This window comes from Odocoileus virginianus, chromosome 21 (genome assembly GCF_023699985.2).
Source record: "Odocoileus virginianus isolate 20LAN1187 ecotype Illinois chromosome 21, Ovbor_1.2, whole genome shotgun sequence".
Taxonomy (NCBI): domain Eukaryota; kingdom Metazoa; phylum Chordata; class Mammalia; order Artiodactyla; family Cervidae; genus Odocoileus; species Odocoileus virginianus.
The window spans coordinates 5,987,735-6,005,700 of record NC_069694.1 but is presented as its reverse complement, the minus strand read 5'-3'; the positions used below and the strand labels follow the sequence as shown (position 1 = coordinate 6,005,700).

The 17,966-nt window shown below is 47.0% G+C and overlaps 1 protein-coding gene and 1 long non-coding RNA gene across 2 annotated transcripts in view; one reads left to right on the top strand and one right to left on the bottom strand.

The window, feature by feature from the left end:
• Window positions 1-1,932: 1,932 nt before the first annotated feature.
• LOC139030195 (uncharacterized) lies at window positions 1,933-8,243 on the bottom strand. Its single transcript, XR_011482477.1, has 2 exons — window positions 7,248-8,243; window positions 1,933-2,236 (listed from the first exon to the last, which is right to left on the bottom strand). It is a non-coding gene; the product is annotated as an uncharacterized lncRNA (long non-coding RNA).
• Window positions 6,474-17,966, top strand: part of LIMCH1 (LIM and calponin homology domains 1) — a 349,754-nt gene continuing 338,261 nt past the window's right edge. Inside the window, 1 exon segment of the mRNA XM_070451961.1 lies at window positions 6,474-6,667. Coding sequence (XP_070308062.1) covers window positions 6,572-6,667 — 96 coding nt within the window. The 5' untranslated portion in view covers window positions 6,474-6,571.

Below are 17,966 nucleotides of genomic sequence, written 5' to 3'. Positions count from 1 at the left end.
AGCAAGGGCCCCAGCTGCTGTGCTCTGAAGCCCACTGCCATGTTAGCACTGAACAGCACGTCCCCCTGGGCTGCCCCCAGCCAGTTACTAAATTCAGCAGGGATACAGCAGGGACTCTAAGGCAGGCATGTTCCGGGACACCCAGGACTCTTTTGGAAGCTGACTTTGGTTCATGGATCTTCTGATGGCCTCGCTGAAAGGCAGCTACAACAATGCTTCTACCTGACCTTCTGTTCCCTCTCTTCTCTCAGGTCAGACTTGTATTGTGCTCTGACTGCTTTTCTATCATTTTCTCTCACAGTTGTTTCCCTAATAAAATTCTTGCACTTTTAATTCCATCTCAGTGTCTGCTTCTCAGAAGACCCAGACTGTCATATTAAGTTCAACCTCAAAACCCATGCTCTTACAAAGAATAACTAAAAATGGATTAAGTATCTAAATGTAAGAATGACGACTATAAAACTATTAGAAGAAAACACAGGCATAAATCTTTGTGACCTTGGATTAGGCAATGCTTCTTAGATATGACACTAAAAGCACAAACAACCAAAGAGAAAAAATAGATGCATTGGCCTTTGTTAAAATTAAAAAAAATTGGTGCTTTCAAGGACAGCGTCAAGAAAGTGAAATATTAACACACAGAATGGGAGAAAATATTTGCAAATCATATAGTTAATAAGGGGCTCCTACTTAAAATATATGAAGAACTCATAACTCAATAGTAAAAAGAGAAATGACTCAATTCACAAAAGGACAAAGATCTGAATAGACATTTCTTCTGAGAAGATGTCCAAATGGCCATTATGTACAAGAAAAGATGCTTAACATCATTAGTCATCAGGGAAATGCAAATTAAAACCACAGTGAGATTCCACTCACACCCTCTGCTGCTGATGAGTCGCTTCAGTCGTGCCCGACTCTGTGCGACCCCATAGACCCCAGCCCACCAGGCTCCCCCGTCCCTGGGATTCTCCAGGCAAGAACACTGCAGTGGGTTGCCATTTCCTTCTCCAATGCACGAAAGTGAAAAGTGAAAGGGAAGTCGCTCAGTCGTGTCCGACTCTTAGCGACCCCATGGACCGCAGCCCACCAGGCTCCTCCATCCATGGGATTTTCCAGGCAAGAGGACTGGAGTGGGGAAGGCAAAGTGCCATTGCCTTCTCTGTCACACCCTCTAGAGTCTCTGTAATCAAAAAGTTGGAAAATGACAAGTTTTAGCAAGGAGGTAGAAAAAGTGGAAACCTTTTTTACACTTCTAGTGGGAATGTAAAATGGTGCAGCTACTTTGGAAAACAGTCAGTAGTTTACCAAAAAGTTTAAACACAGAGTTATCAAATAACCCAGCAATTCTGCTTCCTGGTGTATGCCCAAGAGAAATGAAAACATATGTCCACACAAAAACTTGTACATGAATGTTTACAGAAGCATTATTCATAATAACCAAAACATGGAAACCACCCAAGGACCTATCAACCGATGAGTGGATGTATAAAATATGGTATAGCCATACAATGGCATATTAGTAGGTTGGTGCAAAAGTAACTGCGGTTTTGCATTGTTGAACTCTGCCGTTTGACGCTGTAATACTTTCTTAACTAAATGTGATTATGTTATACATAATTTTAATGTGCATTTCTTGCATTATGGGCTTTCCTTGTGGCTTAACTGGTAAAGAATCCACCTGCAATGTGGAAGACCTGGGTTTGATCCCTGGGAAGATCCCTTGGGAAGATTCCCTGGAGAAGGGAAAGGCCACCCACTCCAGTATTCTCGCCTGGAGAATTCCACGGACTGTATATTCCATGGGGTCCCAAAGAGTCAGACACGCCTGAGCTACTTTCACTTTCTTGCATTATGTTTTTTTGCTAATGATATTACTTGATGTTTATTTTACATTTATTTTAGACTATGGAGATAATGTTAGGCAAAAAGTAAATTTGAGCACTCTTTTTATTCAAGTTCAAAATAGGTCATAAAGCAGCGGATACAACTTGCAACATCAACAATGCATTTGGCCCAGCAACTGCTAACAAGCGTATAGTGCAGTGATGGTTCCAGAAGTCTTGCCAAGGAGATGAGAGCCTTGAAGATAAGGAGCGCAGTGGTGAGCCATGGGAAGTTGACAATGACCAATTAATTGAGCAGATCATTCAAGCTGATCCTCTTGCAGCTACATGAAATGTTGTCAAAGAACTCAACATTGACCATTCCATGGTTGTTCGGCATTTGAAGTAAACTGGAAAGGTGAAAAAGCTTGATAAGTGGGTGTCTCACGAGCTGACTGCAAATCAAAAATAATCATTTTGAAGTGTCATCTTCTCTTATTCTATGCAACAACAAACCATTTCATAATCAGATTGTGATGTGTGACAAAAAGTGTATTTTATACAACTGGTGACCACCAGCTTAGTGGCTGGACCAAGAAGAAGCTCCAAAGCACCGCCCCAAGCCAAACTTGCACCAAAAAGGTCAAGGGCACTGGTGGTCTACTACACATCTGATGCTCTGCAGCTCTCTGAATCCTGGTGAAACCATTACATCTGAGAAGCATGTTCAGCAAACTGAAAAGATGCACCAAAACCTGCAGTGCTTGCAGCCAGCACTGGTCAACAGAAAGAGCCCTGTTCTTTTCCACGACAATGACTAACCGCATGTCGCACAACCAATGCTTCAAAAGCTGAACGAATTGGGTGATGAACTTTTGCCTCATCTGCCATTTTCACCTGACTTCTTGTCAACTGGCTTCAAGCATCTCAGCAACTTTTTGCAGGGAAAACGCTTCCACAACCAGCAGGAGGCAGAAAATGCTTTCCAAGAGTTCATGGAATCCTGAAACATGAACTTTTTACGCTACGGGAATAAAATAACTTATTTCTCGTTGGCAAAAATGTGTTGATTGTAATCATTCCTATTTTGATTAATAAAGATGTGTTTGAGCCTAGTTATAATGATTTAAAATTCACGGTCTGAAACCCCAATTACTTTTTCATCAACCTAATATTTGTCCTTATAAATGAATGAAGTACTGATACATGCCACATAGGTGAATCCTGAAAACATTCTGCCAAGTGAAAGAAGCCACACACAAAGGACCACATATTGTATGATTCCATTTATTTGAAATTTCCAGAATAATCAATATTATAGGTACAGAAAGTGGATTAGTGGTTGCCAGGTCTTGGGAGCATGGGAGTTTAGGCATATGACTGCTAAAGGGTATGTGGTTTCTATTTAGAGGGATTAAAATGCTCCAAAATTAATGTGGTAATAGTTGCACAACTCTGTGAATATACCTCAAAAACACTGAACTATACACTCTTAAGTGGGTGGATTGTATGGTGCGTGAATGATACTTTAAGAAATCTGTTCCCCCACCAAAAATCCATGCTCTTCAAATACCTTATATCACTAATTTGGCATTTATTATACAGTATATTGTTTAACAGTTTTTTTTTTTTTGATGAAATGTTGCTTCACATCACCAAAATAGTGGCAATGATTTCTGAATTGTAGGGTTTCTTCCAGATTAGTTTTCTTCATTATATTTTTCAGATTTTTTTTCCAACTGGCACATATTACTTTTATATATGAAAAATAGACTATACAGAAATGAAATCCCTTTGTGGATTCATTTGATGCTAGTACAATCTCTTACACATAGTAGGTGCTTAGCAATGACTTGTAAGTACTATTGATAATGGAACTAGGTTTGAATCCTATTATGGTTTTAAGTCCTTAAAGTCCTTTGGTAACTTACCTGACTTTGTTATTGGTAATAGAGTTTGGGAAAAACAAATGTTACTTTGTGATTATAAACCTTAAAAGACTTAAAAAGTATTTTCACTGAGAGAAAAAAAAATGCTTTAGTCTGAATACCAAGTTTGATAGTAGATTCTTCAGAGATATGGTGGATTTACTCCTAATGCTTGTTGTCCATGGATTCAGCTACGTCATTTGGGTCAAGGGGCTTTCCCAACGCCTAGTCACTCCATGCAGCGGCATCTGCCTAAAGTGGCATTTCATATCAGTGTGCTGGGTCATTTTCTCAATCACTGGCATTTTGTATCAGTGTGCTGGGTCATTTTCTCAATCATTCACTTCACCATGTTTCTTTGTGGAGACAAGGTCACCTTCTGACCGTATTCACTAATCCTCTTCCTCTGCTTGCCGTCTCCACTCTTTTTTGTAATTTCTCCTCCCTCCCTTTCTTTCTGGTCAGCTGGTTTGTGCTGAGTCCTAATTATACGCCGGGCACGGTTTTGGTTCTTTCACATTCAGAACTTCTGTTTGCTCCTCACAATGATTTGCTGAAATGTTGCCATGTCAACCTCATCTGCGATGAGGAAACTGAGGTACGTATTGTCAGCAGCGGAGCCTGGACTGGGACTGGTAAGGCTGCTTGGTGTGCAGTTAAGAGCAGGTCTGGCGCCAGGCTGTCTGGGCTTGAATCAGGGCTTCACTGCTCACCAGCTGTGTGACACCCATCTCTGTCCCCTGGTTTTTTCCTAGGAATGGTAATAGTCTATCTCACAGGGTTGGAATAGGGAATGAATTAGTCAATTATTTGTAATGCACTTAAAACAGTGCCTGGCACAATTCAAGCACCACATAAGTGTTCTAAAAGTAAATAAACCGAAGCCTGTCTGACTCCAAAGCCAGTAAGAGTAGAATTTCAGGCCTGCTTTTTCGTTCCATCCCCCTGTTACAGCAGCAGAATTGGACAAAGATGAAGCTTGGACTCTGAACAGGGAGGACACTTAGCTGCGGAGACACCCATGGACTTCTTGCTCTGTCCACCGTGGTCTGAGACCCTGCTTCTCACCCGTCTCTCCCATGCTGTTTTTTCTGCCTGATTCTTTCCTCAACACACTCCAGTCACACTGGTCTTCTGTGGGCCTATGACCTCCACCAAACTTATTTCTATCTGAAGGCCTCTGCACCTATCTGGACCTGTTTCTCCAGGTTTTTGCATGGCTAACATCTTTCTCATTCATGTCACCTCATCACGTCATCTTGACAGAAAAACCTTCCTTGGTCGTCAGTCGGGTTCTCATGCAAAACAGAAGGCATGCTCAAATAAAGGTGGCTGAGAAGAGTTTATTGAGACCACTAGGGACTTCCCTGGTGGTCCAGTGGCTAAGACTTTGTGCTCCAAATGCAAGGGGCCAGGGTTCCATCCCTGGTCAGGGAACTAGATCCAATATAGTGCAACTAAAGAGCTCACATGACCCCAGGGAAGAAGATTGAAGATCTTGCCTGCTGGAACTAAGACCCTCACGCAGCAAAATAAATAAAAGAGCCGATTATCAGGGAGTGGGCAGGCCAGACACCAGAATGAGATGGGGAAGTGGGCCTGGGGAAGTGGGGTGCAACAAGAGGAGACGGACCGTCAGAGAACCCGAGGAGGGGCCCCAGCCTTGCAGCCTTCCTCAGAGTGGAGCGGAGCAGCCAGTCCCCTAGCCTTCCGCAGTAAGAGGTACCTAAAACACCCCCACGGCCCTCTCCTCCAGCCTGCAGACCTCCTGCCCTCCCTCCCATTAGCAGAGCCTGGACCCACAGGTCAGCCTCCCGGGTGAAGGTGGAGAGGCAATCTGCAGTTAGCAATACCCTCTTCCCAGGTCATAGTTGATCTTCTCCTCTTTTATCTGTTTAGCATGGATCACTCTCCACCATTATCTTCTTTTTTATCCCACTTCCTCTAGAATGTAATTATTTTGAGCGCCAAGACTTCCCAGTTCTTCCTCTTCCCACCTAGCCCCTCTCTTCCCTTCTCTTTTTTCATCCTTGTGGTCCCAACACATAGTAGGTGCACAGTAAAGATGAGTTAAATCAATCAGCACAGGTAGTTTGCCTGGAGAGACGAAGGTTTATAAAGGATCGTTTGTCTTCTTCTTCTTTTTTTTTGTCTTTTTATCTTACAGAAAGATCAGGGGACTGAACATCCCTGCCGCGGGGTCAGCGGGCAGCCCATCTTCCCCCCACTTCCGTAGCCGGGGTTGGCGCGGGGTGCGGCAGGTGCGGGCGGCCACTGCCCGGCTGCGGCAGCGCGGGCTCCCCGGGGACGCGTGCGCCGCGCTGGCCGCGCGTCTCCCAGGTGCCGCCCGACCTGCCGGCCCCTCCGCAGCCGGCGGGGCGCGGGGCCGTGCGGGGCGGCGGGCCGAATCCCTCTCCGGGTCGCGCTGCGGGCAGGGGAGGGAGGCACTCGGTGCTCACTCTCGGTTATTTTTAGTCGGTGGCTGACACCCCCGCCCGGGAGGGGCTGGTGCGGCGCCCGCAGAGGAGGTGGGGCGGGGTGGGGCGGAGAGGGAGCTCCCGGCGCCGGGGCGCTCGCTCCCGCGGGGACACACAGCGCGGCCGGGCCGGGCGGCGCGGGGAACAGCTGCGGCGGCGTGGTCGGCGGCAGCGCGGCGCTCCTCCGGGACCTGCGCCGCGCGGGGGCGGGGCGGCCGGGGAGGAGAGCGGGCGGGCGGGAAGGGGCGGGGAGCGCGCTCCTGCGGCGGCGGCGGCGGCGGCGGCGGCGGCCGTCCTCATCCCGGCGGCCCGGCGCTCGAGTGGACGCGGGGCTTCGCAAATGGCTTGTCCCGTTCTCGGTCTGGAAGCTCTCCAGCCCCTGCAGCCCGAGCCGCCCCCCGAGCCCGCCTTCTCCGAGGCGCAGAAGTGGATCGAGGTAGGTACCCCGCGGCGGGCGGGCGGGCGGCCTGGCCGCGGCAGCGCGGAGCCGCCGATCCGCACACACCGGAACGACAGGTCGGGTCTCGCCTCCCCCACCCCCCGCTTTCTTTTGCCGGCTGCTCCGGGTCAGCCAGCAGGGCCTCGAGCGAGCGGCGACCCCCGGGCGCTTTGCGCTGGAGTCTCGGGCGAGGGTGGGCGCGCAGGGAGGACACTGCGGTCTAGCTGTGCGTGTCGGGGGCGGGGAGCGGTGCCCTGCGCTTCCATCCCTCCTGCCCGCCAGTCGCGCAAATCTCAGCTCCTGCCGCTTCCAGGCGCTGCCCGGGGAAGCGCAGTGCTAGCAGAAGCGCCGCAGAGGCGCATCAAGCGGGAGCCCCCGGAGTCCTTGGGGACGCCGCAGGTCGGCGGTCCTGCTCCCAGTCCTACCTCCGCCCCGAGCCCCCCTCCCCGTCCTTCGGAGCGGAGTTGTTAATGTCTCACGGAATCGCACGCCCACCGGAGCCTCTGGCTGTGTTCCTGGCACCGGGTCAGGTGTGAGGCTGGCACAGCACACAGGGCCCGGAGCCTGCAAGACCCACCTGCGAATGCACCATCCGCATAGATGTGGCCCATCCATTGGCAGGCCCCTCTCCGTCCCGGAGGTGCCGGTTCCCGGCCCCGTTGGCGTATTTCACTTCTTAAATGGCTCGGTGGCAGGCCAGGGAAATCACTGGAGCTCTCGGCTGGCTGAGTCCAGGAAGCACTCGCTGGGCGATCCTGATTCTCGATGTCTATCTGTAGACGCAGCTTGGTGGCCCCGCGCTCCTGAAATGCCGTGTCTGCGGGGCTTAGGACGCTTGGAGGACGCGAGGGGGTAAAGGTGACCCCCTATGATCCATGCAGTGAGCCTCTGTTTCGGCAGGCCGCCTTTCTTGAAGCTTAGTGAGAGACTGATTTGACCCTGTCTTCCTCAGGGACGGGCAGCTCACCCTCCCTGGTAATTCAAAGGAAGAAATGTACCGCTAAGTCATGATTCCGTAATGGTGAAGCCTGTTATTAACTCAGACGGTCGCCCCGGTGGCACCGCGCATCTCGATGTTGTTGGACAGATTGAAATCTGCTGAACTGCCTGGGAAAACCGCTTGATGCTGCTGTAACGCTCCAGCCAGAGGCCTGCACCTTACCAGGTTAAGCTGGTTCAAGCAAGCAAGAGTGTTAGGCAGAGTTTAGAAAGATTTATTTAAAAATAGGGTTAAAACAAACAAAAACAGAAGAATCAACTCAAAGCTCTGTTGGTCTAAGCCCCAAGCATGTCTCTCATAATTTGATGGCTCATGCCCAGATGAGAAAAAGACTGTGACTTTTGTCTGTGATGTGTGGCTGGCACGGCTTGGCCTGTGACAGGTGCTTTCTCTGTGCTTCATCCTTGGGTTCATAGGACATCCAGGAAGCGTTTGTAGTCACTGGCTTGGTTGAGAGTTGGAGAATTGTGTTTTTCTTGTTGTTGAACTTTAAAATTCTCAGGAGAGGTTTTTGATGTGGATGGTGATGAAGGGAGGGGTAAGAGCAGAACACTTTACAGTTCTTGAAGGCAAGTGGTTTATTCCCAGTTTCCTTAATTGTAACACGGACATACTGTACTTGAAAACAAATGTACTTTGGTATAGTTACACACAGGAGAGTGTATGCTTCTTCAGTGCACACCTCCGTGAATTGTGACCTAGGTATATAGTAGTACTAGGCTGCTGTTCAGTCACTCAGTCATGCCCATCTCTTTGCAACCCCATGGACTGTAGCCCGCCAGGTTCCTCTGTCCATGGGATTTCCCAGAGAAGAATCCTGGAGGGGGTTGTCCTTTCCTTCTCCAGGGAATCTTCCTGACCCAGGGATCGAACCTGCGCTGCATCTGCAGGTGGATTCTTTACCACCAAGCCCCCAGGGAAGCCCATATAGTACTGTAGCTCCTCACCTAGGTCATGATCTAAAACATTTTCCGTCCAGGTCAGTCTGTTTTTAAGTGGTGGTATATTTCAAGCTAAATATTGTGCGGTGCAGAATATCTGCTTTGTCCTGATTCCATAGATTTTTTTTAAAAAAGAAGGGCTTCCTTAAGAAAGCTGAGCCCCATTGGGCCCTATAGACAGTTGGGCATTGTTCTTGGTGCTTCACCAGATCTACCAGCTCAAGAATGTGAAAGCCGCAGTGGGCAGTGCGTGGCTTTAGGATGAAGCGGCCGTGGCTCTGTGCCTGTGCATTATTGAAGCGGCCTATCTCCTTTCAATCGCGGAGTTGGGTTTCAAGGAAAGGAGAGCTTCCCCTCCCAGACTGTATAAAAAGGTGTTTGCTCCAGAGACGTAGAGACCGCCTTTCTTCCTTCCCGGAGGTTCCTCTTGAAATGTAAATGCCCTGTCTGCAAAGCGAGGGAAACCCAGCGGCAGTAACTGATGGTTCTGCGCCCAGTTGCCCAGTGAACAAAGATTCCTCAGCTAATATAGCAATAATGTAGTACTTAGTGTGAGCTGAATCCCCAGGGGGACTGTTATCTCGAGACAATTGCATCTCCTTTAGGGGCCCCATTGTCTGTGGCAACATCCTCATTGGCAGAGCTTTGTTTTTCGCTTCTGTTCAGCTGGTGATTAAATTTCCCACAGGCTTTTTTTTTTTTTCCTTTTGAGTAGTCAGGAATTTCACCCTTTCAAAAAAATGTTCCCTTGGGTGTAGCAGGTTAATAAACAAACTTTGCAGCTTGTCTCTTCTCTTCAGTCTCTGGTCTTCCTTAAGTCAAGCATTGGCTTGAAAACTGTTCATTCTTAATAAAGGCTCAGGGAACAAGCTCCAGGAGATAACTTGTTAGTGAGGAATTTCTCGGCCTGCAGCCTTGGCTATTTGAGGGCTGTGTTACTGGGCAGGAAACGGTGGCCTGGGAACCATGCCCCAGCCTCACCCCACCCCTAGCCTCTGCCTTGCCTGGCAAAGGTGAAGGCCCCGATGGAGGTCATAGGCGTAGGATGGGGGTGGGGTGGAGGGAAGTGGGAATAGTTCCCTAACACTCCGAGTGACTTTTTATAGCTGTCGGAGCAGGCTACGTGTCTTAATGTGGCATTGGGGAGACTCCAGAGGAAACAGCAAACTTCAGGCTTGAACTCTGGCTACCAGCAGGCAGAGGTCTAAATTCCTTTTCTAGCAGATCTTCTAAGCAAAGTGGCAGCGAGTGCAGCACAGTGGTTAGAGCTCAGGCTCTGGGGCTGGGCAGCCTCGGTTAGCATCCTCGGTGTGTTGCCTTCTAGCTGTGTCACATGGGACAAGGCTGCGCTTCCTCTCCTTTTGGTTCTAAATCGTTTCTCTGAAAGCTAGCTCTGGAAAAGTAATGGAGATATTGTCGAAAGCTGTTGTAAAACAGGGGTACTAATAATAGATTACCTATCTGAAAGGTGTGCTGTGAGAATGAAATAAGTTAGTAACATTTAAGATGCTTAGACTAGTACCTGGCTTTTAGGAAGTGCTGCATAAGTAAAAGTTGTTATTATTATTGCCATGACATCACTACTGCTATTAATATCACTATTATCATTACTATAAGAATACTACTACCATCACCACTGCTATCTTTATTAATGCTACTGTTATTGCTCTCATTATTGTTCGTATTGTTAACAACAGCTGCAGTTGAGTTTGAAAGAAAATCCTTAGAACCCTGAGTTTTTAGTGTAAAAAATAGAATTCAGTTATCTACCCATCTCATTCTATTGTCTTACCTTATGAACGCCAGATACCTGGTCTCAAAGTTAGGTAGGTGCTGTGTGTTATTCTAACTTGTGTTAAGTGAGATTGAGGCTTCAGAGGAGAACCAGTAACATCTACTGATACGATGACCCTGATAGTCCAATGAGGCTTAGAAAATTATTCCTCAATATTATGTCGACTATTTAAGTTTAATGCCTTTAAAGTCTTTGTTATTAGACTCCAAGCAGAATGCTCAGTTCTCCTCCTCTTGAAGACAATCCAACATTAAATCGTTATACAAATGGTAGTTGTCTGAATAGTCATCTCCAGTATAGCAGTGTTTTGTTCATTGAAGTTGTGTCAACGCCCTCTAGAAAAAGAATAAGTCCCCCATTTATTTTCCTTCCTGCTTCCTCGCTTCTTTTTCCTCTTTCTCCCTCTGCCCCCCACCCCCAACGCCCTTGATGGTATTTGTTAAGTTACAGGGCTTTGTTAGCAGGTCAATTATTTGAATTTTCTTAGTTCCCCTCCTGACCTTTGCCTCTCAGCCCACAACAATATTTATCTGTTCTAATCTGCAGTTATTCTCTGCAATGCCAAATACTTACTGAAGAAACAGATGTCACTTCAGCTTGGGTTCAGTTGTGATCTGGAACAAGTTGCCAGGCCTTTAAGGAGGGGTTGGAAATTTCAACCCAACTCAGCCTTACTTCTCAACTTGAGATGTTTCTGGACTCCTTTAACTTTAATCATGACATGCCTGTGGGGCTTGGTGCTGAATATAATCTCATTTGTGACCTAATCCATATTTCATGTAAGTTGGAACTAGGGCTGGAAGGGATCAGTTCTTCATTCTGGGTCATTTCGCCCCCTGCTCACACAGAATTGTTTTCTGATTCAACTGGGACCTGATTTTGAAGATTCAAAGCACTGAGGGTACCTTAGCTCTCCAAGACTGAAAACTGTTGTGTTGTTTGGCAGTGGGAGAATTTATGTGTAGCCTTTGAGAGGATGTAGCATTTGGTGGCCAGCAGCGTGACATTTGCGATGTAATGACCAGTGACCATATGTCATAAGTTATACAGTCATTCTAATTCTCCTTCTCTGTTGGGACTTGAAGACTCTTACATCCTTTTACTACAACAAAGATTTAACATTGCATATGGTTCTCTCCTTGGCACGGAGAGCCATGGAAGAGGAAGAAAAACTTTTCTGGCTAGATCAGTAGAGTAGTGATCTGAATAGATATGGAAATGAGAGCAGGCAGCATCATTCTCACAGTGACATGTAAATGGTCTGGCTTGTTTGTATACAAGGGCTGCTATGACACAGTGCTGTCGCAGGGTAGGAGAACAGTGAGGTCCCACAGGTTTGGGGAAAGGGCAAGTGGGGTGGGAGGTGGGGCTGGCTTCTCTGGCCCCAGCATCTCCCTGGAAACCAAGTTTGCATCAGGCCGACTCCAGATGAGCAGACTGAGCTCTGGCCACCAAACAGCGGTGGGGTGGGGCCTGTGTCCCCAGGAACCGGTCCTCCGGGCCCCCAGCTCTCTGTGGATGTATGACAATGGAACCATGATGCAGACCTCTGGCCAGCGGTTCTGTGGCAGGCAGTGCCAGGTGGGACCAGGCAGCCCCTGGAAATTGGCCTGGCAGCTTCTCTTTTTGCTTTGGACTATTCTGAAACTTGCTCAGATTAACATGGTAATGATGGTGGTGAAACCGATGCTCATGATGATAAAAGTTGCTATTTTTTGAGTGCTTACTCTATGTCAGGGACAGGGTGAAAAAGTCAAGGTAGGTATTAATCCCTTCTAGGTAAGTACTGTTATTATCCCCACTTACAGGTGAGAAAATGTCTTGCCCAAAGTTACAAGTAAGTGGCAAAACTAGAACTTTAATTGAAACATCTTTTAAAAATATCTACAAGTATTTGCACCCGGATACCCAAAATCTGCAGTTGAAGACATTGAGGCTTCCAGGAATTAGGAGTCTTGCCTAGGTTCACCTCGTCAGGAAGTTCTGGTTAGAGTTAGGATTCCAAACTCAGGCTGCCTGGCGTTGTAGTCCTTATTATCTTTCTAAAATATTTTTTAATTGAAATATAGTTGATTTACAATCTTGTGTTAGTTTCAGTTGTGCAGTAACATGACTCAGTTATACATATGCACGTTCTTTTTTTACATCCTCTTCTATTATTGGTTATTACAAGATACTGAGTATAGTTCCCCGTGCTGCACACGTCCTTGTTGGTGATCTATTTTATATATAGCCGTGTATATATTTTAATCCCAGACTCCTAATTTACCTCTCTCTTCTACTGGATATCCGTAAATTTGTTTTCTGTGTCTGTGAGTCTATTTCTGTTTAGTAAATGATTTCATTTGTATCCTTTCTTTAGATTCTACATATAAGTGATATATGATAGTTGTCTTATTTGGCTTATTTCACTTAGTGTGATAATTTCGAGGTCCATCCGTGTTGCTCTGTTGATGGACACTTAGGTTGCTTCCATGTCTTGCCTGTTATAGGTAGTATTGCTGTGGACTTTGGGGATGCAAGTATCTTTTCAGAGTATGTTTTTCTCTAGGTATATGCCCAGGAGTGGGATTGTAGACTCATATCCTGTATGTTGCTTTCTACGTTTAGGACCACGTGTGCAGATTCCTGTAAGGGCTGTTTCCTGTTCCTCTGACTGTGCAGAGGCCCCCCCTGCCCCTGTCATTCATTTTCTGAGTCACAATGTGGATTTCAGAAGCTGCAGCTCCCTAGGTAGTTTTTCTTCGCTGTTCACACCTTTCCACTACCAGGGCTGAGGGGCTGTCCTTGCAGGACAGGCCTTATGTTGGGTGAAGGCGGTGGTGGGAAACCAAGTCTGTGGTGCTACCACGGCTCCCAGGCGAGCAGAGTCAGGCTCCGTGCCTTTGCTGGCTGCCTTCAGCCCCACTTTGCTGAGGTGGAAAGGGGCATTGGAATTGTCTGTAGCCCACGGCTGCTAGACTCTGGTTTCTGTCTCCTGTTGTTACAGCCCCCAGGCCCTCCATGAACTTTCATTAGGGCAAGTGGCTAATAGGTAAGTAATTCATTAAAAAAAATTTTTTTTAAAGCTTGCTGATTCATTAACATGTGATTTCTTAAGAGGACGGATATTCTAGAATAGACTTATTGGTAAAGACCCTGATGCTGGGAAAGATTGAGAGCAAGAAGAGAAGCGGATGACAGGGGATGAGATGGTGGGATGACATCACTGACTCAATGGAAATGAGTTTGAGCAAACTCCGGGAGATGGTGAAGGACAGGGAAGCCTGGTGTGCTGCAGCCCCCGGGGGTTGCAAAGAGTCAGACACGACTGAGTGACTGACCAACAATCTGACGTTAGGGACCATGGCTGTCTCGGTATGGTTTTTACCTCCAACGTCTGTTCCATCTGCTGATGAATGCGTGGTCCCTGGCGCTTTAGCGTGGTTTTTACCTCCAGCGGCTATTCCAGCTGCTGATGAATGCATGGTCCCTGGCGCTTTAGCGTGTTCTAGTGGAGCAGGTGAGCAGGCGCGTTATTCCGTACTTTCCCATGGCTGTCTCGGTATGGTTTTTACCTCCAACGGCTGTTCCATCTGCTGATGAATGCGTGGTCCCTGGCGCTTTAGCGTGGTTTTTACCTCCAACGGCTGTTCCATCTGCTGATGAATGCGTGGTCCCTGGCACTTTAACGTGGTTTTTACCTCCAGCGGCTATTCCAGCTGCTGATGAATGCATGGTCCCTGGCGCTTTAGCGTGTTCTAGTGGAGCAGGTGAGCAGGCGCGTTATTCCGTACTTGCCCATGGCTGTCTCGGTATGGTTTTTACCTCCAACGGCTGTTCCGTCTGCTGATGAATGCGTGGTCCCTGGGCGCTTTAGCGTGTTCTAGTGGAGCAGGTGAGCAGGCGTGTTATTCCATACTTTCCCTTCCCCAGAGAGTTTGAGGAAAGACCTGATACTCACGTGATCTGTTCTCCAAGTACCGGCACCAAGGGCTGTCTCTTCCCTGTGCCGATGTGTGGGAGCGCTGTTGGGGTGTCTGTCTGGGGCTTTACCAGGCTCCTTCACTCCCACCTGAGAGTTCTCCCATCTGGACAGGCGCTCACCTGGGAGCACTTTTGTTGCTGAGTTCAGCCAAGAGGCAGGAGCTTCCAAAAGAGGAGCGTGGCAGCCTCCCCTGCAGCTGTCCCAGACCATCCCCAAGAACTGAAGGGTCTGAGTAAGCAGTTCTGTGACTTCTGGGAGTCTTGGCTTGTCACCTACATTCCAGTCTAACCCAGGTCATTTTGGCCTTTATTTTCCTGATTGAGGACTGGATCACTTAACGGTGGTTGATTTTTGACTACTCTCATTGGACCTAGATTTTTTTTTTTTTTTTGAAAGTCAGTTCACTCTTTTGTGATTTAGAAAACCATGCAGTAATTTATAGTACTTCCCCTCATCTGTTCCTAAGGATGTGTGTGTGTGTGTGTGTGTGTGTGTGTGTGTGTGTGTTACTTTTGAAGCAAATGAAAGGTGTCAGGGTCTTTTGGTGGGGGGAGGATAAGAGGGAAAAAGGATGACTTCAGTGCAGTCAAATGAGGAGGGGATAATAGAACTTTGTTTTTAAGTGATTGAGAAATATAAAAATAGCCTCAATTAGAGGGTTACTAGATGATACAGGAAAAAAAATAGTCCTTAGAAAAAAATGATGGAACATTTGAAAGACTTCTGCCTGGACACGGGGAGATGTTATATCTCTCTCTGCAAGGCAGAATGATGTCATGGAGTTCAGTTCTGCTGTGGTAAAATTCCATGTTTGCAGTGTTGAAAACAACACTCCCAAAGAGGTGTCCTCATGCAGCTAGCTAACCCTGATGGTGTGGCCTTAGAATCTCGGAGAATTATGTTTGGCAAATGGGAAAAACCAAGGGGAAGTAGTCATACAACATGCACCTAAGGAATATCTTGGCTGATACCTTTTCACACTAAACTTATACTATCAGCAAACCTGTATCTTTTTATCTACGCTGGGACCTTGAGGATAAGATATTGGTTAGACTGAGAAAGCCCCATGTTTCCATGGCTCTGCAGTTCTGACTGTGACATTTGCAACCATTGTCAGAGGCAACTCAGTCTCCTGGTCAACCTTAGCAGTTAGGGATGTACCCCACCCATCTATCCCTAAATAGCCGATTAGGAGACCATGCAAGAATAGACCTGCACTTGTTTTTCTTTTTAATAAAGGTCAAGGGCAGACAGACTTGTGGCTTTTTTATTTTTACATCCCAATACTCTTATAAAAAAGTCCTCAGCCTTATTTTTTACCTAGTGGGGCACTAAGTGAGGAATTGAATTTATTTTTTGTGGAGTAGATGGCTCTCTTTTCCTCTCCTAAGAAGTATTTTTAAAAATAGTATTCAAACAATTATTTTATTCTAATAGGAAACTGATGGAAGGCTGGGATAGGTTCAGTCAGATGGTTTGAAATATGAACATAATTATTTGGGATACTTGGTTGTCACTCATAAGCTGGTGCGTGTGAGCTCAGTCATGTCCGGCTTTTTGAGACCCCAAGGCCTGTAGCCCTCCAGGCTCCTCGCTCCATGGGATTCTCCCGGCAAGAGTACTGGAGTGGGTTGCCATTTCCTTCTCCAGGGGATCTCCCCGACCCAGGGATCGAACCCTCGTCCCTTGCATTGGCAGGTGGATACTTTACCACTGAGCCACCAGGGAAGTCCTTCACTTGTGAGTTCACTTCAGTGTAAACACTAAAAAGAGGCATTAATGGTGAAGATAAGCACTAATGTGTGAAAGTGTTTTAAGCGGATTTTAGAATTCATTTCCTGAGAAGTGTTAACTAAGCTTTGACCATGTACCAGGCCTCGTGCTGAGAACCAAGGTGAGATGGCGAACAAAGCAAACGTGATTCCTGTCCACAGGAAATGCACAATGTGGTAGAGGTGGCGGGCACTGAGCTTAAACAATAAATGCATAACAACAAACTGGGGTAATTGCTATGACAACAAAGAATGAGGGGCTGAAGAGAAAAAGAAAAACTTTAGGCAGGCAAGGGCTCATAGTGAAAGTGATGTTTAAGCTAAGACCATTGACGGGATAGCATATTAAAAAGCAGAGACATTACTTTGCCAACAAAGGTCCGTCTAGTCAAGGCTATGGTTTTTCCAGTAGTCATGTATGGATGTGAGAGTTGGACTGTGAAGAAAGCTGAGCACTGAAAAATTGATGCTTTTGAACTGTGGTGTTGGAGACTTTGAGAGTCCCTTGGACTGCAAGGAGATCTAACCAGTCCATCCTAAAGGAGATCAGTCCTGGGTGTTCATTGGAAGGATTGATGCTGAAGCTGAAACTCCAGTACTTTGGCCACCTCATGCGAAGAGTTGTTTCATTGGTAAAGACCCTGATGCTGGGAGGGATTGGGGGCAGGAGGAGACGGGGACATCACAGAGGATGAGATGATTGGATGGCATCACCAACTCGATGGGCATGAGCTGAGTAAACTCCGGGAGTTGGTGATGGACAGGGAGGCCTGGCGTGCTGCAATTCATGGGGTCGCGAAGAGTCAGACACGACTGAGCGACTGAACTGAACTGAACTGAGAGGGGAATTAGATTGATGCTGATTTATTGAGATAAGGGCTTACATGCTTTTATGCTCTTATAGTTCTCCAAGTGTGTTGAAGGCATGTGTGTGGGAGAGCAGGTGGAGAAGGAAGCTGAGTCAGAAGTGCTTGAATATTCTTGCAGGCCACTCAGAGTAGGGTTTGCCTGATGGTCGACTGGAGCACTTAGGATCAAGTCACAGTGAATCAAGAGACCCTCTTCTGGAAGAAATGGCAGAGAGAACTTTGGGATTTACATTTGAACCTGGACTCTAGGATTAAAATTCTTCCCCAGAATAGGGTCTGTAGAACCTGCACTCTGCTCTGAGGTGAGAACAGACTGCAGGAATCCTGCCTATTTTTTAGTGAGTAAGCAGAGCAATTCTGTGTGAGACTTTGGCTTATGACCCACAGATGTCCTCTGATTTGGGAACTTGTCCCCCAAATTCCTCTAAAAGAAGGTGCTTTATAAACTAATAAAGTTGTGTGTCATCTGGGAGCCCCATTCATTGTAAACCCTGTGACTTAGATTTCTTTTAACACTCAAACCCATCATCTCCAGACCCTGCCCCTCCTCCTTCACATGGCCCAACATGGCTGCTAGAGATTCACCATCATATCACCCTTCCAGGAAGCAGGGCGAAGAACGGGGAAATGAAGAGTGCATCCTTCCGTTATAAGATGCCTTTCGACAATTCTTTCTGACACTTCTACTTTCATTTTATTGCCTGGGATTTCAGTAATATGACCTCTCTTGATTGGAGGGGAAGGTGGGTATTCCCAGGTAATAATCGGGGTTCCGTTCCTCAGGAGAAAGGGGAGAATGGTGGTTCCGGTAGGGGTGCCCTGGAATGCCCCTTCTCCGCTTCTCCAGGGGCAAATCCTTTTAAGACAGGGCTTAACTATGACTGCTTCTGAGACAGACTCCCTGATTCCTGTAAGCCCACTGGTCCTCTGTGCATACCTGACATTTAGGATC